This window comes from Plasmodium malariae (genome assembly GCF_900090045.1).
Source record: "Plasmodium malariae genome assembly, contig: PmUG01_00_20, whole genome shotgun sequence".
NCBI lineage: Eukaryota > Apicomplexa > Aconoidasida > Haemosporida > Plasmodiidae > Plasmodium > Plasmodium malariae.
The window spans coordinates 377-26,995 of record NW_021638292.1 but is presented as its reverse complement, the minus strand read 5'-3'; the positions used below and the strand labels follow the sequence as shown (position 1 = coordinate 26,995).

General features: G+C 18.9%; 2 protein-coding genes and 3 pseudogenes across 5 annotated transcripts; 3 read left to right on the top strand and 2 right to left on the bottom strand.

The window, feature by feature from the left end:
• Positions 1-1,092: 1,092 nt before the first annotated feature.
• PmUG01_00039450 lies at positions 1,093-2,038 on the bottom strand (annotated as a pseudogene). The gene is given in 3 exon segments: positions 1,093-1,610; positions 1,624-1,846; positions 1,949-2,038. Coding segments are annotated over 3 exon segments (831 nt in total).
• Positions 2,039-2,923: 885 nt separating this feature from the next.
• On the bottom strand, positions 2,924-4,651 carry PmUG01_00039400 (PIR protein; the record flags this gene model as incomplete). Its single annotated transcript, XM_029003111.1, has 3 exons — positions 2,924-3,088; positions 3,213-4,484; positions 4,625-4,651. The coding sequence occupies 3 exons, from the start codon at positions 4,649-4,651 to the stop codon at positions 2,924-2,926; spliced, it is 1,464 nt and encodes a 487-aa protein (XP_028858948.1).
• A 9,753-nt stretch (positions 4,652-14,404) lies between these two features.
• PmUG01_00039300 (Plasmodium exported protein, unknown function) lies at positions 14,405-15,253 on the top strand (the record flags this gene model as incomplete). The annotated part of the gene is made up of 2 exons (XM_029003100.1): positions 14,405-14,491; positions 14,612-15,253. The coding sequence occupies 2 exons, from the start codon at positions 14,405-14,407 to the stop codon at positions 15,251-15,253; spliced, it is 729 nt and encodes a 242-aa protein (XP_028858947.1).
• Positions 15,254-19,171: 3,918 nt separating this feature from the next.
• PmUG01_00039200 lies at positions 19,172-20,108 on the top strand (annotated as a pseudogene). Its single transcript is given in 3 exon segments — positions 19,172-19,258; positions 19,384-19,736; positions 19,751-20,108. Coding segments are annotated over 3 exon segments (798 nt in total).
• A 2,830-nt stretch (positions 20,109-22,938) lies between these two features.
• PmUG01_00039100 lies at positions 22,939-23,544 on the top strand (annotated as a pseudogene). The gene is given in 7 exon segments: positions 22,939-23,016; positions 23,031-23,063; positions 23,077-23,172; positions 23,185-23,186; positions 23,200-23,265; positions 23,279-23,473; positions 23,488-23,544. Coding segments are annotated over 7 exon segments (527 nt in total).
• The last annotated feature ends 3,075 nt before the right edge of the window (positions 23,545-26,619 follow it).

Genomic DNA, 26,619 nt, shown 5'->3' with positions numbered 1-26,619 from the left:
AGGCACTAGAATGTATTTAAAAATTTAAACTTATTATATTAATGGTTACACATATAGCGTGTTATCCATTCATTTTATATCATATAAAATAATATAAAAAGTACATATATATATTTTTTCATAAGATTATTAAATATGGTAATGTTAAACATTATGATTAAAAATGATTATTATTTCTTATTTAATTAGTAAATATATAACCATTAATCCAATAAATTAAGGATAATTTTATATCTATATTATTACAAATTAAAAAAACGCATCTCATGTTATGTGGTTAAAAAAGTACACTTTTTACCCAATTATTATATAATATAAAGGGGACAAGAAAAATTACTCAAATGAGGTATTTTATACTTTGTGCTTATCTTTAACTGGGGATTGAATTTTAATATTATCATTAATAAATTTTTTAAAAAATATTTAATTATATTAGACACCCTAATTACAGAGGTATTATTATGATATATATAATTAAATGTAATAATAACTAAGAACTATCTTTCTAATAAAAATATATAATGATATATATGATATTAAATAATAATTTATTATTATAAATTACAAGAATAAAAAAAAAGCACCTTTTTAAAATATAACATTTTTCATAAATTAAATAAATTCTATAATAAAAAATAATATAAATGCGGATAAATTTAAAAATATATTCTGATTTTTTTTTTATATAAAAGGAAGTTTACGGTCACCATTATATAATTATTCTATGTTTTGAGTTAATATGAGTTTTCTAATGTCAACACTGCTCACTTCAGTATTTTTTTTCATTAATCCAATTTCATTTTATATATATAGTTTTTTTTCAATAAATATCTTCATATTTTATGAAAAATATAATATATTAATTTCACATGAATGTATAATAAAAAATAGTTAATTTATTTATCTGTTTTTTATATGTTTTTTATTATACATATTTATCTGTCTACTAGTCTTAATTTATACATGATGAAATATCTATGTTGGAAATTAAGTAGATGGAAATTTTGTAATTTCATTCTTCTCATTTTACTATAATATTTATTATTTATATTCACTAGTCTATTTCCTTATCTTATCTTTAAGTCATCCTTTTCAATGTTTATTTTTTATCGAATTTATATAAAAGGATATTATCCGATTGTTATAGTCTGCCATAGTTTCTTTACACCGCTTCTTCACCGTCGTGTTTATGTCATCTATATATTTTTTATTAATATGCTTAATTAAAAGGTTCCATAAATATTTTTCATTTTTTATTCTTTCGTCCCATTATTGATAAACTGCAACTCTTATATAAATATCTGGATCTTCAAGTACTAATTTTTTAAATCAGAGTGTTCAACAATTAACTTCGTATAACCTATAAGGATGCGAATCCCATTCATGTTTCTTCTTTTCATTCCAATTCATTAATTTAGACGCAACAATTTTATTGTAAAAGTTTATATTTTCATTGAACCTTTCAAAACTTGATGATATATAATCTAATACATGTGGTTTGAACAATTCCATCCGTTCATCATCTATCCAATTACAGAATACATCAAAATAATTTGATTGAAAATCTTCTTTAATACCAATAACATAATATAACCATTTTTCCTCGAAGTTGTACAAAAAAATTATTCAATTTCTGCTTTCTGTTTCTAAACTAAGCATCCTTTTCCTGTTTAAAATCTTTTATCATTTCTTTTTTCTGTTTCTTTAACCATTATTTCCATTTATCATTTTTATTTTATACTAATTTTCTAAATCCACATATCTTTTGTCTTAAATAGAATTTTGGTATATATTCAGAACCATTATAAGATTTACAAAGTGGAGGATTTGTTTTTGCAGTAAATATCTAAATAAAATATTAAAAAAAAACATATTTTTTTTAGTAATAAAGTTTTTAAATATAATTAACTAAAACCTAAATTTATTTATTTTAAATATTATATTCTACCCGCCTAATGTAACCATTGCCATTTTCAGTGGCGGAATATAATTTAAATATAAAAGAAGTAACTAATACAAAAAGGAATATTGCTTTCATCTTTAATAATATATAGTTTTATTTTATAATATATATTATTAAATAAAATATATTATATTAATAAAGCATATGCTCTAAAATAAAACGTATAAAAATAACACGGAACTATGGAAAAAGTTTTATAAGATATATTTAAATTATTGTATAAAAAAAATAATAAAATAAATTAATGAATTTTATTTATTAACTTTAAATAAAAAATTAAGTATAAAAAGAAATTTAAAAATACTAACATAATTCCTAAAAATAGTTATTTTCTTTAATAAAATATTCCCATGTAAATTTAACAAAGACATCTTTGTTTTTCCTTAGATTAGACAAATTTTAGTCTTTATTGATTATTAAATTTTCTTGATATGTATGTAAAAAGTTGTATTTTTAATATTTTACTTTTATTTTAAAATGAGCTTTTTATTTAGTTAAATATAGCATAATAAATTTTGTATTTGTGTTTATATGTAAAAATAGATTTTAAAATTTCAAATTTTACTTATATATATATATTACATTGTTTAACATGTGTTATATAATTTCCTTTTTAATTATTATATGTGAGGCAATATTTACTATTTCTTTGTTAACTATATGTATTATCGTACATTTTTATGTGTATCATGTTATATACAAATTTTCTGTATTTAATTTTTTTTTTCAGTTTAGATATACTACTACAGAGTTATAATTATATATAATTCCTATGGTTGGAAAATTCTTCACTTACTGATCGTATGCTTTGTAGAATTGTTTTATGTATTATTTGAATATATTTCATTTTTTTTAATTTGTTCTATAAGTGTAAGTGCGAGTATTACCTACTTAGGTCCACGTTTCAATATGCTTTTTTTAAACACTTTTTCATTTTATTTGAAGTCATTAAACAATATTTCACCTAGAATAATAAAAGAATTGTAATCCCCTATTCCCAGTTCTTCTTTTAGTCGATTTTGGAGCGCGGATAATAAACTGCCGCATATAGGGATCATCATAATAATCGTCAATTCTTTTTTTCCTTGATACTTTTTTATGAAAACATCTTCCAAAAGGAGTAAACTATTATAAAAATTAATAATAATAAATATAATGAATATATTTTATTTGTAATTATGAAATTTTATGGAAATTAATAATAGTAAATTAATACATTTTTTGATTTTATTGAGGAACATTTATTTACTTTATAAAAAAGGTAAATAGTGAATATTATTCCCATTATCAGAGTAAATACGATTCCACCGCGAAAAATTTTGTTTTTGAACATATAAGAATTAGGATTTAATCTGATTTTTATTTTTCTTCCTGGAGCATATGTGTTCAATTTTACTCCAATAGTTTGAGTTTCGCGAACATCGGGCTCTCTGCATATTCCTGATATATCTCTTACTAATAATGGATCATTGCATGGCGTATTTTTATCACTGCTGTTATTTTCAGATACATGTGATTGTTGCAAAGAGGATGATTGGCTTGATTGTTCTTTGTTTCCTCTTGATATTGAATTATCACGTAGTAATTCTGTAGATAAAGAAAATCCTCTTTGTCCAGAAATCGTAAAAGGAACCTGCACAGAACGAGGTTGAAGAGAAGGCGATATTAGATTATTATGTGATCTATCGGATGTCCTAAATCTTTGACATCTAAGCCTTCCATCTTTTTGTTGGCTATTTGTAATGTTACCATTTGGTATATCTGTACACATAAAATAATAAATTGAATCTGTAACATTTGTTAGGGAATGCCCCCAATGCATTATACTACCTGATGTTGGATGTGTCTGAGCTTTTATTAAGTTATCGCACTTTTTACTTCCGTTAGACTTTAAAGTAGACAACAATTTATTAGGATCAAATTCTTCATTGCATTTAAAATAATCTCCACATTCTGTCCAAAATAAATCTATGCAACATTCCTTCTGATTTTTGTACTTGTTATATAGTGTAATAATATAATTAAGATAATTTTCATAATTCTGAGAATTAATATTTTGACATGTTTTTTGCGTTTTAATGATGTCAAAATTTTCAAAATAATCATATAAGTATTTCTCTTCTACCATATCATTTAATCTTTGTAAAATATTAGTCTTAAAGTCATATTTACAATTATATACATTAAAATAATATTTAAATTTATTTTGAGATTGCATGAATTCATCAGTTATGAGTTTTGCTTTACCATTATCAGTACTATCTCCTAAAAGTTTCTTTATATTATGATATATCCAGTATTTATAATGTGCACACTGAGTAGTATACTTAATTGTATTAAAGTAATTAGATATTTTATGTGCATTTCTTGCAATTTTTTTACAGAGATTATAATTTGCATTGTCAGTATTATCTTGTGAATTCTTGAATGAACTACAGTAATTATCGTAACTCGTTCCCTCAACATTATTATTGAGTTCCTCATATATATGATGTGAAGGTGATCCTTCTAAAATATTTTCCTGAAAATTAAGAGGACACAGTGAATTAGATATAAATTTATAAGTTGTTTTTATATAAATGTTTCAACACATGTTTCCGAGAATATAGTACTTTAACTATAAGATATTAATAATCTTTTTAATTTTGAATTAATTTATACCCATGAGCTATCGCCTGAAGTTGACATTTTTATTTGAGGAAAGTAAAATATAAGAATATGTCATTATATTAAATGTTAACTTATCCAAATAAAAAAAATAAATGCATAACTATTAATGATATATTATGTATTATTTTATAAAATAAATAATATTTGTTAAGAGTTCATATTCGATAATTCTGGTTAAAGTTTAATATTCCGTAACACTTCTAACATTTAATAAAATTTTAATTTTTAATTTTCAAACAAATAAAATGAATAATGAGTTTAAAATTATACTGTAAAAACTATAGAATTAAAAGTTAACGCATTATTTGTAAATATTTTATTTATTTTATTAATATGTTACATAATACAAAATTATTTCATTATTTTAGTCTTTTAATAATAGTATTTATCAATTTTGTACTTTAAATATTTTGTCAATATACAAATTTCCACGTAATAACTATATCTTCAGTATGAATAATTTTATGGATTTTACGTTTATTACTATTTTAATATAATTATTTTGTAGAAACTCTTCTGGATTCTAGAGTATTATAAATAAATTTTTCGTCAAAATTATTTGAATAACTACATAAAATTTTTCATTTATAAATGTGACAGAATTATCACATAAGAATATACATATGAATCATAAAAAACAATTGATTTAAAATTAGATAAAAAAATAATTATCCCTATAATATTAGCAGTTATCATTGCTCTACTTAAAGAATTGTACATGAATTTATTGTAAGAAAATGGTTCTTTGAATTTCTATACATTATATTAATTATTATTTTAATTATTTTTTTTTTTTATTTACTTTAAATAACATATAAAATTTTTTATATCTAAAGTGTTAAAAATACGAGCATAACACGAATATATATTACAATAAATTATGAGGTAAAAAATTATTATTTATAAAGGAAAGAATAAACACTTTTATATTTTTATCATAATAATAATGGTATTTTATAATGATATTAAAATGAACTGATATAATATAAATTAAAGATTTAAAATATGCCAAATATTATTTTTATTGTGTTCAGGATATAAAATAATTACGAAAAGAGTTATAATAGAATTGTGAAATTCACAACAGTTTTATGATATCTTATTTATACACCTTCTGCTACTTAAAATTGTATTAATCCCCAAATATAATAGAATTATAGTAAATTTTTTTTTTCATTTTTTTGTAGGTAATTTTTTGCAATAGAAATTTTTCGTTTTGAATGCATTAAAATAAGATATGTTTCGTATAATAATCACATAATATCTTAAAATATTTTGGAATAAAAATATTATGTAAGATACCATCAGCATTATGTATGTAAACAGCATGAATTTCTATCTTATTGTAGTTTTGCTCATGATATAATGACATTAAATGTTTTTTCAAAATAAGTAATACAATAATGTATATTTAATTTTATCTAATTTTTTTTTTTTTTTTATATTATATTTTTTTTTCTTAAAAATATTATATTTTACTTTTCATATTGTTATAATACTGATAACTAGAATATTGTGAATGTTTCCAAATAAATGATTTCTAACAAAATATTGTGATAAGTAAAATAAATTGTAATTAACAAATAGTATGTATCAAACTTGAAATTACTATTATTATATATACTTTTTCAAGTATATTGTGTTATATTTTCATTACCATTATTTTTTTTATAATGTACATTCGACTAAGACAATGATTTTTGTATTTGAGGCCATTATTTATTTAAATAATTTAAGAGAATTTTTATAAATCATTTAATTAATAATAATACAGACGAAGTTGTACCAGTATTACATTTTAGTTCTTTTATTTATTACATATTTTCTTTAAAAAGTTGTTTTATTGATTTTAGAAAGAATTTCATTTTACTTATCTTTTTTATATGAAATTTGAATGATTATTGTAATATCTTCTGACAACATTATTATCTAATTTTAATCATAACTACTATTAAAGTGTTATAATGTATTTAATTTTTTTTATAATTAGTGAAATGTTTCGGTGATTAATATGTTAAATTTTTCTGTATAATATATGTATATAAAATAAGATCGTTAATTCTTATATTGATACTTTTTTTTTTTTTTTATATTATTCTGTTGAATGAGAAAATGAAGATAATTATACTTTTAATAAATATAATTCTGAATAATTCATAAAAGATATATTTAATTTTTCATTATAATTAGGATAACAATTAAGATGGAATAAAAGACTTCTTATTATATACTAAATATTTATTGTACAATGTCAATTGGTATTTTTTCATCTGAAACATAGTTAAAAAAAATAATATAATCTTAAAAATATTATTCCATTTTTTTTTGAATGATATAATATTATTTACCTTTATTATTATAGCGTGTAACATTAATGAATAAAATATGTGAAAATATATAATTAAAGAATATAATAAAATAATTATTCATTATATCTATTTAGTCAATGAAAAAAAATTAATTGTAATAAATTTTAATATAAGTTTTGCATAAATTATTTTATTATGTTATATACATATTTCACAACATATCTTTATTATATGAAGTATAAGGATAAAATTTCTTTATCATTATTTTTAATTTTATAAAAGAATAATTTGGGGATTAATTTAAAACATTACTTTACTCCCATTAATTCATAGTACGAACTTATTTTGAGTATACATATTTAATAATACTAACATTTCATGTTTATATATTAAATGGAGACTATAGTATTACATAATAAAGTAATTTTTTTGATTTAGCGATATGTTAACATTAATATAAATAGAAAATACATTTTTATAGCAATGAAATATAGTCTACATTCTAAATAGAAACTGTATAATTAATAATTTTCTTATTAATAAATATTTTTTTATGTAATCAAACAGCTGTTATTTATATTATACTATGTTTACAAATTTATAATAATATTTACTCTTTATTTTATTTTTTAATAAAAATAAAGTCAAAATTGTATAATGATATATATATATTTTTATAAAATTAAAATATATCTAAATAGAATGGTTATAATTCTATATATTTGAAATTGGACACTTTTTATTTCTAGATAAATATATTAATTATATTTTTTATTCCTGATACAAATTTGTGTCCATGTTTTTTTAAATAATTAAATAGTATTAGTAGATAAACATTTTAATACAATATACATATTATTATCATATAATATATAAACATTTTGTTCAATTATATATTATTAATAGTGTTTTATAGAATACTTAAAATAAATTATAATTTTATAGATAAATAAAGTGTCGTATAATTCTTCGCTATATAAGGAAATTGGACTCCTGATTTTCATTTAATTTCTTTCATTATGGAAAATACTTATTTTGTGTGATAACGTTAGTCCTACTACAATTATGTATTAAAGAATAATTAATAAGTTATTCATAATAATATGTATTTATTTGCAACTTGTAATATGGGGAAATGCAAATAATTTGAACAATTTAGATCACATTATATATTACATATATTCATAATTCTGTAACAATTATTATGCTTTACACAATTATTATATTTTTAAGTATACAGGACAGTTCATTAGGGAATGAATGTGTACATTTTTATTTTTTATTATAAATATTATATATGTTTCATAATTTATGTGTTATATTACTAATGAAGTGAAATATATAAATTCTTTCATGAACGAAAAAATTTATATGTTTATACAATTCATTTTTTATATTTACTTTTCTTTTATATATATTAACAGAACTGTCTTCATATATAAAACAAAAAGAAAAGAATAATAACAACAAAACATAAGTAATATTAATGGTTAATATACTGAGTTGCATATAACTAATAAAAACATTAGGAGTTTTTGTAAAAAAGTATCAACAGACTTTAAAAAATGATATACAGCGAATAAAAAGGAATGATTCTAAACCATTATTATTTTTCAACGTATTGTTTCTTATATATGATAATGAAAACTTTTTGTATTAATGGAAAAAAAATTGGTAATTAAGCTGATATTAAGACATTTTGTACAGAAATAAATTATATTAATATAAAACATTTATAAGGTGCACCATATCATTGTTACACTGATATAATTAGCATTAAAAGTTAAAAAGAAGAGAAATATTTGCACGAACATTTTTAAAATTCTTCCTATAGAATTAAATGTACTACTACAAATAGTAAGAAAAATAATTGTAATATGAATTTCACGTACTTTATATATATTAACATTATATATAGAAATAATTTATGGACATAATATGCTTGTTTTTGGAGACACAATTAACTTTGTAAAGAAAAATGTTAAAATTATTTCAAATATAATGAAATATATTATCCATATAATATCTTATATATAATTGTACATATATATAAAAAACCCATTAAAAGCAAAGAAAAAATATATAAAGCTACACTCATTGAGCTTGATGTTATAAGAAGTAAAGAATAAAATTTTTAATTGTTTATAATAAGAACATTAGTAAAAAAAGAAAGATTAGCTAGAGGTCTTTTTTACACAGTCGTTTCAGGTTGTTTATTATTGCTTGAAATTTTTTTATGTTTATCGTTTTCTCTAAAAATTAACATCTCTTTATAATTACAAATAAATTGTTCAAATATATGTGTGCTATTTTTCTTAAAAATTTGTAATTTAGAAACAAATTAAAATATATATATGTTATTGCTAATATATATGTCAGTTTAATTTATTTGGAAATTCGTTTAGTAATAGACTTTTCGCAAAAGAAAAAAGTATATATAATGTTCATTAAGTACAACAGAAAAAATATTAAAGGATGTTAAAAATATATTTCATAGTAATTATAGAATAAGTCAAATATATATATCCTGTTATTCCATGTAACTCCCTATGGACATAGAAAAAAATATATCAGAAGTATTAGAAATATGTTAAGAATAATGCAAAAATTGAATAATTCTTAATTATCTTTAGTATGTAAAGGAAAAAAAAAGAATATAAATAAAAAATGAATAATTTTTATTTTTTCTATTTCAAGTTCAACTTTCATATTCTGTTTTTTAATAATGGAGAATCATCTATATTTACTTTGTTTTTCATTTTGTAAAGTAATTAGATTTTTCCATTAATTTTTTTTTTGATTGTTTTTTTTAATAATATACAAAAGTTATATTTTATATGTATAAAAATAAATAAGATTTTCTGCATTTAAATATATGTTGTTATTCTAATAACCTATAAATCATAAAAAAATATAAAGTATATATAATTACAAATTCTGTTATATTAATGAAGTAGGAAAACTAATGCATTTTACGTTTTTATGTGTTCTACAAGCTCATTATTAGGAATACAAATAATGGAAATAGAAGAATAATTGAAATTATAAACATTTTATTATTATTTAGAATTTTTAATATAACTTAAGAATTGCATGTATAATTTTGTAAAAATGTATTAAATATATAATATACAGAATAAGTTGAATTTTCCATAGATATAAGTTGTCATAAATGTGTAAATAATTTTAGATAACTGTTAATTTCATGATTATTTTTTATTAAATATTTTTCGATATCTGAATGTATTTTACATATATCTAAATTATAGCTTGTTGAGTAGATCGTTTTTTTATGGAACATCAATTTTAAATGAATGATGTGAGGTACAGAAATATTCTTTAAGGATTAACTTGTAAAAATCAATCTGAATTCAAACTTAATGTATAATATATAATGGATATATGATTTATGTCTTTTATTTCAGTTTTTACTCTTACATTTACAGCTGTTTTACTGTATTAATTCCCATATAACCATCTAAAAATGGTGCTAAAAATAGAGGAAACACTTTGAATATAAGAAGAAAATTATTTTAAATAAGTGGAATAAAACAATATTATATATATATAAATTGAATAAAAATAGGTTATATGATCTTAAAAATAAAAAAGGGCATTCGTAGATATGTATTTTTCTTTATACAGTGAAAAAATAATAATAATATAAAAAGATAAAGCAGAGTACACTTAACATAATTTATATATAAATTATAATTCGAAAGATTTGATATATATTAGAAATATATCATAAAATTATAATTAATATATAAAAGGTGACTTCTGTTTTATCTAGGAATATTTAATGTATTATAACTAACCGAATATATAAACAAAAAAGAATTTAAGAAATATTTTGAAATATAAAAGCGATTCAAATATATATTTAAAATTGTAGTTTGCTTATACATTTTTTAATAGATAATTGAACGAGATGGATTTTATAAAAATAATATTTTTTTTATGTTGCTCAGAAGTTTATAAAAGATTATTGTGTATATTCATATTTTCTATTGACGCTTTAAAAATGGTAAAATTTTAAATTATATTAATATATTAGAAATACGTTTAATATATTAAAGAAATAGAAAAAGGCTTTAATTTTTTTTCATTGGATTAGTAACAAACGCTGAAAAGTAATAGCTATATTCAATAAATTAAAAGTCAATAGCGAAAAATCTTTTTAAATATATTTATATTAATATATATATATATATATAGATATACTATATGAATGTGAAAACTGAAAATCCAAAAATAATTATATTAATTTTGCTATATAATTCAGGATATTGGGTATTATACAGAATACTAAAAATTTAATGATTTTACATATTTTTTTCTAATAAATTATTTTTTAGAAAATTAATTTGCTTACGCAAGTTAACGTCAATTTATTGTGATATAGTTATTATAATACCTTTAGAGTGTTATATTTTTATAATTATCTATATTCACTATATTCAACAAATAATATGAAATATAAATATTTCTACACTTATAGATATATTTCAACTATATATATTTTATTTTTGTTATATAAGAGTTAACACCAAATGTATAAATTGGAATATTAATTATTTACATATTAACAGAAAATACATGTACTATTACCTTCTCAATACAGTTGTCAAAAAGTAATATAAAGTATTAATAATTTTCCTAAATTATATTATATGTTATTTTACATATTATGGTTTAGTATTTTTTATCTATTTTCTTTCGTGTTCTAAATTATATTATTTAAAATAATTTTTTTTTTGTAAGTTTTTTTTTTTAATTATAATAATTAATAAAGATGTTTTTTTGCTTCATTTATTTTTGTATACTTTTTTTTTAAATGATCATAGTTCTTATATTATGAATGCGGTATATTAAAATAGGAGAGAGCTTTCCTCATATATATTGCTTCTTCTTGTTTTATATACTTGTAAGGATATTTTACTTTTGAGTAAGTAAATTTATCACAGTATAAATAATAAAAAAAAAAATTTTCATTTTCATATATTTTTCATAAATCTTTAGATAATACGAACAGTGTAGGTAGAACACTATGTACAAGAAGCAATATATTATTCGAAGAAAATGAAAAGTAAACAAGTAATATAGAATTAAAAATATGTAAAGGGGATGTGGATATGTTAATTCTGACATTGAAAAGATTGCATTGAATCAGAATTTTTTCGAAGTTGTTATTGTACGTATAATGGTAATACATCTAAATCAAAAAAATAACTTAGGAGACGGATATTTGCTATGTGTTATCCATTTGTAGTATTAGTTATATTTTTTTTTGAAAAATTAATATTTAGGAAATTTGGTCCTATATATAATTACAGAACATATATTGATCCTACCTAGAAAGATAGTTTAGAATATTCAGAATATATGAATATTGCTTAGTATTTACTTTGCAGACATATATTCTTTTAAACAGTTTTTTTACTAGTTTTTTTTTTTTTTACTTCATTAGAAAATTGATTATATATATCAGGGTTATAAGTATTAAGGAGATTATTTAATTTTGGAGAGAGGAAGAACTATATTCCCTTTGGTTTGTTTATTATGCATTTTAATGTTTATTTATGTACTCGTAAAATTCTTAAATTTAACCGTTGTAGTATAAGAATATATAATGGAATCATAGTTATAATTAATATATTTTTTTAAAAATAATGATTTTTATATATCTAAGGACGTTTTCCTTTATGCCTAACGAAATTATATTAATACACAAAAATAATTGTTGTATATATATAAATTTTTTTATGCAACATGTACAATATGTAAATGTATATTAATACACCAAAATAAAATATTATATATTAGATATTCTTAGGAGATCATATGTTTTTATATATATATTGTATAATTAGTTATTTTTTTGTTGTAATTTATTATTCTGTCCTAATATGTATATGTAATCTATTTTTTTTTTTTGAACCATGAAGATGTAAAATTGATATTAACCAATATTCACAATAAAAATGTGCTTTATATGCAATAATTATTTGTAAATGTTTCATAGACCTTTGCATTATAGTAAATTTGTGGTCCTTTAATTCAATATATAAAACCACAATTAATATATTATAACGCAGCAAGTGCAGTAACTTATATTTTTAAAAATTATTTTTTATTACGTTTTTATTATTTTAAGTGATAATTTAAATTACCCTTTAAGAAAATATTGTATTTATTACATTTAATTTTATTATATAAAGTTTTTCCATATTTAGTTAAATCCCAACCATTTGTTTTTTGTGGTTATGCGTATTATTTTAAAGGTAAACATAAAAAATGATCTTTATAAAACAGTTAGTATTAGAATTACATGCTTCATAAATTATTAGATGCAATAATATTTTTAATAAATTTTAAAAAAAAATTTATATTTCGTGTATAAAAATATGGAAAAATAATAATACATTTTTGCTAATATTGTTAGCAAAAAAAAATACCAAATCATATATTTTTCCAAATTATATTTTTATTATTTTTAATTTTTCATGTACATATTATGCATAGTATATCATACTTATTTCAAAACATATATAATTAAAAATAATTTAAAATTTTAGTAATTTTATATAGTATTTTTGGAAAAAATATTTTCTTAAATTTTTTTATTTTATATTAATATTACGTCTAAATATATATATATTTAAAAAAAAATTAAAAAATAATTAAATGAATAATAAAAATTTTCATTTAAAAATAATGGTATGAACTAAACATAAAAATTATAATTAAAAAAGAAAAAAGCTATTTTTATTTGTCTTTATATATAGTTTTTAATTATTTTAGGTACTATATAATAAATCTGATATTTTATATATATAACAAACAATAAGGTTACACAAATTTTACAACAAATAAAGCACAAAAAAATGTATAAAATATAATTTCTTTCATTTATTTTTTCTGCTAATTACATTTTATAATAATTTTTTATTTTTAGTAATAACAGTTTTTTTAAAATAGAACGTTTATAATATGAAAATTATTATTGAGTATTTTATTAAAATTAGTAATTATTTTCTTAATTAATAGAATATTTTTCATATGTTTTTTGCATACCATGTTGTATGTGAATTCATTAATTCGAAGAATTAAGCAATCGTATATTTTTTTTTATAAGGATTAATAGAAACGTTATTTAATTGTAATACTATTAATTAATTAAATTATATATTTTGAATAAATATTAATATAAAAGGAAATTATATAATTTTAATTGAGGAATTTTATAATATTAAAATAAATATTTAAAGATATATTTTTAAAGTTATTTTTCCTTTTTGTTGTTGCAAAAAGCATTATGGTTAGATACAATTAATTATGTTTTTTAGAAGAAAAACAAAAAGAAAATGTTTTAAATAAATATAGGATCATATGTCATTAAAAAATTGTTATATATTTCAAATTTTTTTCTTAATATACTACAATATTAAAAATTTATATAATGAAACAAAATTGTAAGTCATTTTTTTACGTTGAAATTACTATCTTTATTATTTTAACCTGGATATATCATATAAACAGTGATGTGGTATGATTATAATATTTAAGGATAATTGCATCATTCATATTTTTAGAGTTCTATATTAATACGTTTTGTTAATATAAATTTATTTTTTTTTTTTATATAATAAATATATATTTTCATTAGAATTTATATAATAATTCTTTGGATAAAAATGACAATATTTATAAAACATTTTATGCAAGAACTTGTCGATTTCTAGAAGAATATGAACAAAAGAAGGGTTCGAATATTGTGTGGATAAAAGGAGATATACCAACTATTGAAGAGTTTGAAATATTGTATCCACCTAATAATGCAAAAGTAACAAAAGAAAGATATAAACATCCAAATGGATGTTCCTTAAATAATGCAGTAGGAGAAAAACAACGTAGGAAAAGTAAATTTTCTGTATACAAAGGAGCAGATCCATATCTTCAAAAAAGGACGTTTGACAAAACATATTTTAAAAATAAAGTTAGAGATTTTACGAAAGAAGATTTCAAGTTTTTAAGAAATAAAATAGAATTAAAGGAAGCTTTGTTTTATGGCATATCTTTTTTTTTTGTACCAATTATAATAATAGTAAATGTTATAGTATTTTTAAACTGTATTAATAAAAAAGCTATTGTGGAAGCATTAACACAATATCATTTTAGTATAGGATTTGTTATATTTACATTTATAGTTATGGCAGCCATTATTTATATTTACAGAAAAATTGCAAAATATGATAAGTTTGCACTTATAAAAAATAAGTTGAATAATACTATGTTCCCCTTATTATAGAGATCACTCAATCATTACTAACAAACACTATGAGTTTTAATTAATACATCGAATAAACAGATATACCTGTAATTATATAGTTTTTAAGAATCTACTTGTATCATATTAACTTTTTTGATCTGCAATCTTAAAAATATGTGCTTTTAGTTTTATTTGCAAACATGAATGTTTTAATGTTTTTTATTGATATTTTAAATTATTTGCAGAATCTAACATAGAATTATGGCTTTAAATTATTGTTTTTGTATTTAACTAATTTTTTAAGGAAAATATATATATGGCACTAAAATTAATATATAAGAGAAGTCGTATAATTATATTGAAGTTTTGTGATAACATATATTTTATCTATAATTAGTTCTTCTTATTATTTTTTACTTCTTCTAATCTAAATGATTATTTGTTGAGGTAATTAAAAAAATACTTATCTCTTTTAAATGAAGAATAAATGTGTTTTGGTCTTTATATGAATATACGAAGTTAATAAATATAGTTGCAATATTATATTTATTTAAGTTTTAATTAAATTCTCTTTAGAAATTGGCTATATTTTACATGAATATTACTACGGTGAAACTAATTTTATTTAAATTATAAATTCACCTAATAAAATATTCTAATAAAATTAAAAGAAACAAAAAAATGAAATTTATTATATTACATAATATGGTACATGACAAATTGTATTTTGTGTTATAAAAAAAATTGCCTCTTTTTATTTTATTTTTTTGGCATCCTGTTAATAATATAGTATACTATTCAATTATCTTTATTTTTCAATTGCAAAATAGTATTTAAATGTGTAGCATTTGCAAATAACATATCTTATTATTAGGAATCTGACAAAATATTTAATAACTGTATTAAAAATATATACATATATTTCTGCTCTCATCATATAAAATACTTTTTATTGTATTTATAAAATATAATAATTATGCATGAAGTAAAAAGTATTTTATTTTATTATTTTTCTGAAAAGTATGGATAACTAAAATTTAGAATTATTCTGTTATACTATTGATATATATAAATATCTACTGGATATTTATTAAAACAATAAGTATTACATAGATTTATTGTGCTGTTTATTTCCTTGTAATAGTTTTATTAGAAATATAAGCAAATTTATTTTAAAAATTTATTTTATTATTTATGTTTTATATTAGTTTTTTACTAATACAGTATAATCCCTTTTTAAAAAATAAAATATCAACGAAAATAAATTTACCATTTTGTTAATACCATATGAATATACTGTAAACATTTTAGTTAGTTCAATATATACTACGAAATACATGAGTTAACACATAAATTAAACATTGAAATGTTTGATTTTATTTAAAGTAATTACACTTATCCATTTTATTTGGATACGATCTTGTATCATAGTGCGATACAAGAACATAGCAGAAAATTTGCTTTATATTTTTTGCTGCTTCTTGTTAAATAAATATATATATGAACTTATGGGGTAATTTCGTTTAAATAAGTTTATTTATTATATTATAAATAATAAAAATATTTTTTGTTGTTATAATGTACCTTGAATACGTTTTTAGTTAATTAGAATTATAAATAAGGAATAGTATACTCAAGAACTGTTATATTATTATCATAAAATAGGAAGGGAAAAACTAATATAGAATTAATGATATGTTATTTGAACATGGATATGATGATTAGGAGGATGAAAAGTAAAATGTTAAATCAGGATAGGAGGGAATATTTTAATCTAAGGATAAAGATAATTTATGTTTTGCAGTCAAAAATTGTGTAGAAATGGACATCAGTTTCACGTAAGGAATTTTTTGTGGTAGATATATTCATTTTTAAAAAACTATTATATGTGTTTTTCAGTCTTATATATATTCATAAGAAATGTATTGAAATACCCAAAAAATAAAAGTTTAAAATATTAAGAATTTATAAGTATTGCTCTTGTATTTGCTATAAAGGAATACATTTAAAACATTTTTATCACTTTTTTTATTTCTTGTTCCATTAGGATATTAGTTATAAAGTAGAGAAAAAATACTAAGGCGTTTATTTTATTTTGAGGAAACATGTTCAAATGGATTATTATTATTTATTTATGAATTTTAGTTATTATTTATATACTGTTAAAAGTCTTAAGAATATATAAGCCACTGAACTAATAGAATATAAAGTCAAATGATGGTTATAATTAATATATTGTAATAATATCTAATAATCTTGATATATTTAATGAAATTTTGTTTTATTATTATTGAAATTGTGCTTAAGAAAAATTAAATGTTGTATACTTATAAATTTTTTATTATACAATTTACATGATATGCAAAGACATATTTATAAAGAAAAGTAAACAAATATATATCAAATATTTTTAATAGTTCATATATTTCTATATTTTATTAGTGTTGCAATTAATTGTTTGGAAATAGTTTAGTACCTTGACTAAACATATACATATATCATATTTTTCTTTATTCATAAATATGTGATATTGACATGGTTAAATATTCACCATAAATATATATACACTGTATATTAGTAAATTATATTTGTAAATATTTCGCATAGATTTGCATTATAATAATTACATGATCCTTTAATTTAATGTATAAAACTACGGTTAATATAAGTTTACTCATATATTGAAATAATTTATTTTTTTAATAATTACTTTTTTTTCTAGTTAATTTATGAAATTATAAGTAAACGATAATGTGATTCCTTTTAACGAATGATTTATTAACATAGAATTGTCAAGGTTAGAATTATTGAACTTTGTATTGCGTGAAAAACTTAAAGAACATTTTTATTTTACTTTTTATATATAAAAAATTTATAGTTCAAAATATTTTATAAGTATTACTTTAACATCGATGATAAAATACGGAGATAACAAAAATTTATATTAACTTTTACTATACTATATTAAATATGTGTATTGTTCTATCAAGTTTATTTTTATGTTAATACGTTTAATATATAGGTTACTCTATGCTTTTTATATTTATAATTTTATATTATAATTTATCTAAATATATATATTAAGATAAAAAAAAAAAAAAAAAAAAATTTTATAATTTTAAAATGTTTGCATTTAGAAGTAACTGTAAACATTTTATCTAATTAAGTGCTATAGTCTTCATAAACTATTACATTTATAAAATATCAGGCATCATATACATTTGAAGTATATACTTTTTTATTATATTAAAAGATATGTTATAAATTAGATAATGTATATAGTGAATATTAAAAGAAAATTATGTTTACGTAGTAAATAATGTAAATAATATCAATAAAATAAAATAAAAAGTTTTAATTATATAGTTTCATTTATTAACATTTTCATTATATTTTTATAATTATTAATACTTTTTTAAGAATAACCTGTTTTTTTAAATTGTAACTTTTATAAAGTTAGAATTATTAATAACAAAATTTGATGTTATACACAATATCTCTATTAATATGTATGTCTGTGCATTATCTATTTCTCTATATTCTATATTATATATACTTAATATTTCGAATATTAAGAAATCATATATATATATATATTTTTTTATTTTATTTTTTTGAAAAGAAATAATATAAAATATATTTATTTGATATTCTAAATTAAATAAATAATTCATATGTTTTTAATATTTATTATTGAGTTCATCCTATATTCTTTTAATTAAAGTTACTTTTTTATAAATAACATTAAGATAAAAATTTTATAGAATATATTTAAAATTATTTTTCATTGTGTCATCATAAATAAAAATAACTTTTATAATTTTAATATTTTCTTATGGAAAAACAATAAATTATACTAAATAAAATAAATGATAATAGTGTCCTCTATCATTAAAGGAATATTATATTATAGTTATATTTTTGCTAAGTATATTATAGGTTTAAATACGAATAAAAATGGAACAAAATATTAAGACCCTATTATTTATTAGAATTACAACATTCATCCTTTTATGTTGGACATACCATTTTTACAGTTATGTGGTATAATAACATTATTTAATGATATTTATGTTATTCACATTTTTTGGCTCTATTTTATTAATTCTGTTTTTTCCCCATTAGATTTTTTTCTATATATAACCAATATTTACATTTTTTTTTTTTAGAGTACTCTTAAGAAATCTTTAGAGGGGGGGGACAATTACTATAGAAAATTACATGCAAGTAATTATCATTTATTGGAAAAATACAAACATAATAAAAATTCAAGATATTTATGTTTAAAAAATGAAATTCAAATTAATGGAGTTCTCGAAAAAAAAGATATATCTCATAATGAAAATGATGATTCTGAAAAAAAAAAGCAATCGAAAAAATATGCATCAAATATTGCAGGTCATAAATCAGGAATGAAAAATAAATCTTGTATATTTAAAACAAAAAAATATTCCCATTTAGAAAAAAAATATTCAAGGAACTTGATTATACGAGTTTTCTTCAAAATAACAGGACAATTAGTAATAAGGTTTACACAAAAATAATATGTAAAAAATACGGATTGCGAATTGTTTTACCTTTATTAATCTTCTTGTTTTTATTAATAATATTTATAGTAGAAATATCACTGGAATTTGCAGGAAAAGGTAGTTTATTGCATCATATAGGTTTGGACAAGGAATATTTAAAAACATTAGCAGATAAAGGTAATAATGGTCCATGGTCACCTTTTGTAGGAGTATTGAAAATTTTTGGAGATCTTCTGCAACACAGTACATCATCATCGGGTACACTTTCATGTGTCTGGTGTGATGCAGCAGGAAGCGTTAGTGATATGTGTATATTAGGAAACTTTTTTCGTATTCTAATATATTTCGTACCTTTTTTTTATTAAGTATCACTCTTATATCAGGAATTTTTATTACCATAAAAAAGTTAAAAAATATGAAAAAATTAAATTCGAAAAAAGGTAAATTACATACTAAAAAGTACCTTTTTTTCTGCAAGCATATCTTGAACATAAACTAATTAATGGAATATATATTAACATATACTTAATACAAATACGAATAATTGCTTAAAATGTTTTAAATATACCTATGTGTACATAGAATTTTTTTGATACACAACAGTAAACGTTCATGATCTTAGTTTTTTTGTGAATATTAAAGTTTTAATGTTTTTGGATTTGTATTTCAAAGTATTATTTCAGATTAATTGAATATTTTGCCTTAATACATATAATTTGTATTAAGGTTCCTTTGTAAAAAAATATTTTTACATTATAATTAATTAACAGTAGGACAGTTTATAATTTTATTAAATATTTACTATTTATATATAACTATAAAAGTACAGCTTTATAGTTTTATACTTTTTTGTGTTTAAAATGACAATATGTTTTCAAAATTTAAAAATATATGTTTACTATAAGTTGCCCATATATATGTTTTTTTTTTGTTTTCATAAAGAGAAATTAACTTATTATATTACACTGATATATATATATATATATATATATATATATATATATATATATATATATATATTTTATACTTAAAAATGAGACATATATTTTTTAAATATGCTTAGTGATATAGATGTTATAGAATACTTTTAATTAAAAGATTTTTTATTAAATATTTAGTTTTGTAAGTTTTAAAAGTGAAATTATAAACATATAAAAAAACAGAATATTTATAATATATAGTTTATATATATTTGTTTAATTCCTTTGTTTTTTAAAATATTCACCATTAACTAAAGAGTTAGATACATTTTACTTTTATTATTGCTTTTAAATATGTTGTTATTAAAATTGTTTAAAATTAATTAAATATAAATTATATTGAAAATTTATAAATAAATATATTATATAGTTTTTTTATTTCTTACATCCTTAATGTATTAAATTAATAACTGTACATAATACTATTTTAATATATATTATGTTTAAATTTTTTCTTTAATTATTCTTTGAATTTTCTTAACAATATACATCTATATATATGCTACATATCTATAGAAATCTAAATGTTCCTTAAGTTTAATGGAAAAAATGTACTATTTTCAGTATATATATATATGTATAAATAAATTTTTATATTTGAGTTATTGTTTATACTTATCTATATATGTAGTTAATATTTTTTTACATATTTATGTGAACATGTATGGTTAATGTTGACAATTACAAATTCATTTTATTTTTATAGCAAATATTCTAATATTGAAGTAAAAGCTATACAATACTATTAACATATGATATAGTTATGAAGTTTACATACATATTAAAAACTACTGTTTGTTCAAAGTAAAAACCCATACATATTTTTTTTTTAAAAATGCTTAAAGCCTACGTAAAATTAGATCATCATATGTATACATTTGTATACGAGAATATTAAAAATAATGCTAATAAAAATTTTAATACAAGGAATACATTTATTGTTATATTTTTTGTTTATTTTTTAATATAAAATATTGCCACGATTAGTTAAAACATTTTATTCTATGTAAACAATACATATATGCATAGATATCTGGAATAATTCTACTGTGACAATATGTTTTTTTTTTCTGGAAATATATTAATGTTTTTTCAAAAATATATACTTGAAAAAAAAAAAAAATATAAAGAACATTCATATAAAGTTTTTTAGTATAGTAATAATATTACGAACTGAACTTAGATATTATTATACAATAGTAAAAAATGAGTTTTTATTTATATTAAAATTTACATTCCTTAATAGATTATGTAGTAGGAAATATATTCAATTTTTTTTATATATGAGAGTATTCGAATGATTGTTTGTGCTTAGAAATTTCCTAAATTTTCTGGTTAGATGTACAAGATACAAAATAATAATCCGTTGACCTCTTATTACTATTATTATATTATAATAATAAATATTTTTAAGAAAAATAAAAGAACTTCTACAGTATAAGGTTTATTCGTATAGAATTATTAGTAGTATAATATCCATATGATTTTTACATACTGCTTTAATATACTGAATAGTACATTATATATTCTCTACGTTCTATATTCCATATACATTGATCATTTAGAAACTACATGACATAATATGTATATTTTTTTCAGTTTTATTTTCAAACGAATTTACATAGAACATTATTTCATTAATGTACTATGTTAAATAATTAAATAATATATTTTTTATTTATAATTATATTCATATTATGTTTTTGCAATGAAAGTTAATTTGAGTAAATAATATTACGATCAAAATTTTGTAATATATTTTTGTATTTATTTTTCTTAATATTTTGAAATTATTAATAGTTATATACATTATATTAATTTTTTACTGAGCAAATAGTAGAAGAAATTTTTAAAAATAAATATAGTACCATTTATTATAATATGTACGTTATATTATTATTAATTTTTTTTTACTGAATATATTAGAATACTAAATATTTATATCATGAAACAGAAAATTAAGTTTATCATGTTTATTAAAATTTACTTATTTCTCCTTTTAACTTCAATATATTGTCTTCATAATGATATGGTATGAATATATATATATGGATATTTACATTATTTATATTAGTAGTGTTCTATATTTATTAATACTGTTTTTTATGATGAAATTATTTAACCATACAAATAAAAAATATTTATGCTGTTCCTTTAGAGGGTATTTAGTAAATTTATGGATGAAATCTGTAAGGTATGTGGAAATTTAGATAGAAGAAATTATCGATCACTTGCAAATTGTAAACAGGATAAGTATTCGAATAATGTATATTTAAAATAAATATTCGGAAAAATGGAGTTAATAAAGGAAAAGATTATCTAATAATGGAAAGGACCGAAAGGAAAAAACAAACAATTAAATAGATGTTTATTAAATAAGGAACAATACTATACAGAAGTTATAGATTATAATAATTGTATCTTTGATGGAAAACATTTCCATTTTGAAAAAAAAATGGATTAAGAAAAAGATTACGATGATTTTCTAGAACAACGCAAGAGAGTTTGTGATATAGCTTTAAAAAAAATTAAACTTAGGAATTATGGATTTGGATTTTCTATTTATTATTTTCTTATTGTTGGGAATAGGATTACCTATATTAAAAGGCTATAAATTGTTAGATAAGCTTTCAGATGCAATCCCTTTTAGTTATATTATGGAGTTTATAGCAGATACTATGAGTCAAGTTTTAGAAAAATATATTTATCTAATATCTTTCTGCGTACTTATTATTATAGTATCAATCATACTTATATAACGATTCCTAAGATTCTAAGAAACAATGAAAAATATAACAAAATAAAATTGTTGACTGAGTAAAATAAATAATAGGAGTACGTATTTTCGTATGATGAATTTGTTAATGTGAAATTTATCTGTAATATATATAAAATATTTTTAATAAATATACCTAGAATTGCTATAATTTTGTAGATTCATACATGTATAAGTGATCATTTTTATATAGAATAGTAATAAATTTTGTTGTTGATATTTTTGTGAATCTGAATGCTTTAAAATTTTTCAATTTGTATTATAAATTACTGTTTTCGAACAAATAAATATTTTTGCTTAATATATATATTTGTGTACATAAATAGATTATTATATGAAATATATGTGCGAATTAAATGAATTTATAATATTAAAATTAATATAATTTTATTGATACTGTATTAGAATTTATATTTAAATAAAAAATATTTCTGTTATATGTTTTAAGTTCTTCAAGACTAGTATGATTGATTGTTTATGTAAAAAAAAATATATAAATTTTATATTATAAATAAACATATATTTTCTATATTTAATGAAAATAAGAATATGTACTATGTTACATTGATATACATATTTACTCAAAAACATAATACATATTACATGAAATATTTTTATTACAAATATACTATAAAATGTATTTAATTAAAGCTTTTTAGTGACATGTTTTTTTTATTTTCCATTGTAAACAAGTAACTGTAATTATATAATAAAATAATATATATTTTATTCACAGATTTAAGTTTAGGAAATATAGTTAATATTCTAATTTTACACCTATTATTTTTTTACCCTATTTTGTAAGCTTATATATATTATTAAATATACAATTTATTTTGTTTAATTAGAAAAAAAAAACTTAAAAATTTTAAGAAATTATAAAATATATTTATTTTATATATATATAAAAATTAAAAAAGTTAAATGTAATTCAACTTGAATTTTGAAAATATTTTTTAGTCTATAAAAAAATTTTTTTTTTTAAATTATATATTCTTAAAATAGAAGAAAACACATATTTTTTAATTTTGAAATTATTTTTATATTACTGAAAATAATTTATTAAAAATATGTTTAATTTGTAGGTGAAGTAGGTAAATAAATTTTTACAGATTAATTCTGTTAAAAAGATTTCATTTTGATATTGCATAAATTAATTTGTAACCAAATGTTACTTATAACTTTTTTCATTATGTTCCATACTATGAACTTTACAATGTTTGTATAATAAGGTAAAATTAAAAGTATAGCTTAGAAAAATAAAACAAACTGAATAGTGTCAAACAAAATTATTAGAGAAATAAATAATATTCTTAGTACTTTTGTTGCTACTAAACTTATAATTACTGTAACGAAATTGTCATGAAAAATATAATTGAGTATCTCTTTATAAAAATATTTGAATTTATTATTTTTGCTAGAATATATCAATGTTTCAATAATGTTGATTAATTAAAAAATATATGTTTTTTTGTTTATTATATTGAACATGATATTAAGTATAATCCGAGAAATTTTATATCTAAATTATTGGCTAAAATTTGGATTTACACTATATTCCAAGATCCTACTTATTAATGTGTAATAATTAAAATGTGTGTATATTCTGAAATTTCCATTTCATAAATTAGAAAACTATCTGAAATTTTTACATGATAAAAAAGTTGAGCCCCCATATCTAAAATAGCATATGCGTATAAATGTGTATATAATATATTCCATGGTGACTATAAAGGTGGATCTCTATGAGAATTTGAAGAAAATTATTATCTTTCAATATTTTTGATCTTTTAAATATTATTATGCTTCTTGCTATTACATTTGTTGGAATATTGTCTTAAAATTCCTTTTATATAAAGCAAATAAAAATGAAATATAAAAACATAAATACTATTCGTTGTTCATATAATTAACATCAGTGAACATTTTATAATTATATAGTATATTTTGTAAATGTTATTTAGTTATCATATATTCATGTGTTTCCCCCTAATGAATGTTATGAGTATAAAACTGTATATTGAAGAAGAAAAAAATAATTAATAATAGTGCTTAATAAAGGAGTATTTAAAAATAATTAATAGATAGAACTATTCCTATATAAAATCTAGAAACAGTATACTTTTTCTCGACTATCATCATGTATACATATCTTTATGAAAATACCACATAAAATAATTTTCACATGAAAACAATAATATTAAAATTGTTTTATATTAGGTTAAATTTTACATTCTACATTCTACTTAATTACAAGGGAGAAAATAGTAAAAACAATTTAAAATAATATTATAATAAAAAAAAATATATATTTTTTTTTGAGAATATTTATTTTATGTTAAGTTTATTCTTTTTTCTTTATATAATAATAATACTAGCGTTTGTTTTAATGCTTTTTTCTTTCTTTTATTTTTCTTTTTTAATAATTAGGAACCATAATAACTTCATAATCTTGCGTTACATATTTAATTTTCATAATTATTTGTTTTGCATTTCAAAGAAAATCATATTTATAAGTGTATTTTTGTACTATTGAATATCAAAATAGTCCTAAATTTATGTTAAACTTTTCTTCGTATAATTTTTATATCATTATATTTTTTATTTTTATAAACATATATTTATTTTTTTCATTTTTAATTTATTTCATTTAATATTACGTTCTTCCTTATATATGACTTTTATATCGCTGAGTATTTGAAGTTATAATGTACGTAATATAAAGTGAAATTTATACATCAAATGTTTCCTTGAGAATGGTATCCTATATTATAAAAACTTCCTTCATAATTTATATTTACACGTTCTTGTGTGTTTTGTAACGAGTGTGTTATTTCTTTTATAACTTCATCAAGTTCAATGATTTTTTTCCTTTCTGAATTACTATGTAACCATGATTTCACTGTTGTAAACCGTATGAAAGATATATATATATATATATATATACTTAAAAATATAACTTTGGGAGGCTTTTAATTATTTAGTAAAATTAATAGTATTATTTGTTATAAAATATTCAAGCTTTTATGTATATATTTTATTTACCTTATATAAAAAATGTAAAGTCATTGTTGCTAGTAATGCAATAATTGTTGTTATTCTGGGAACAAATACATAAAC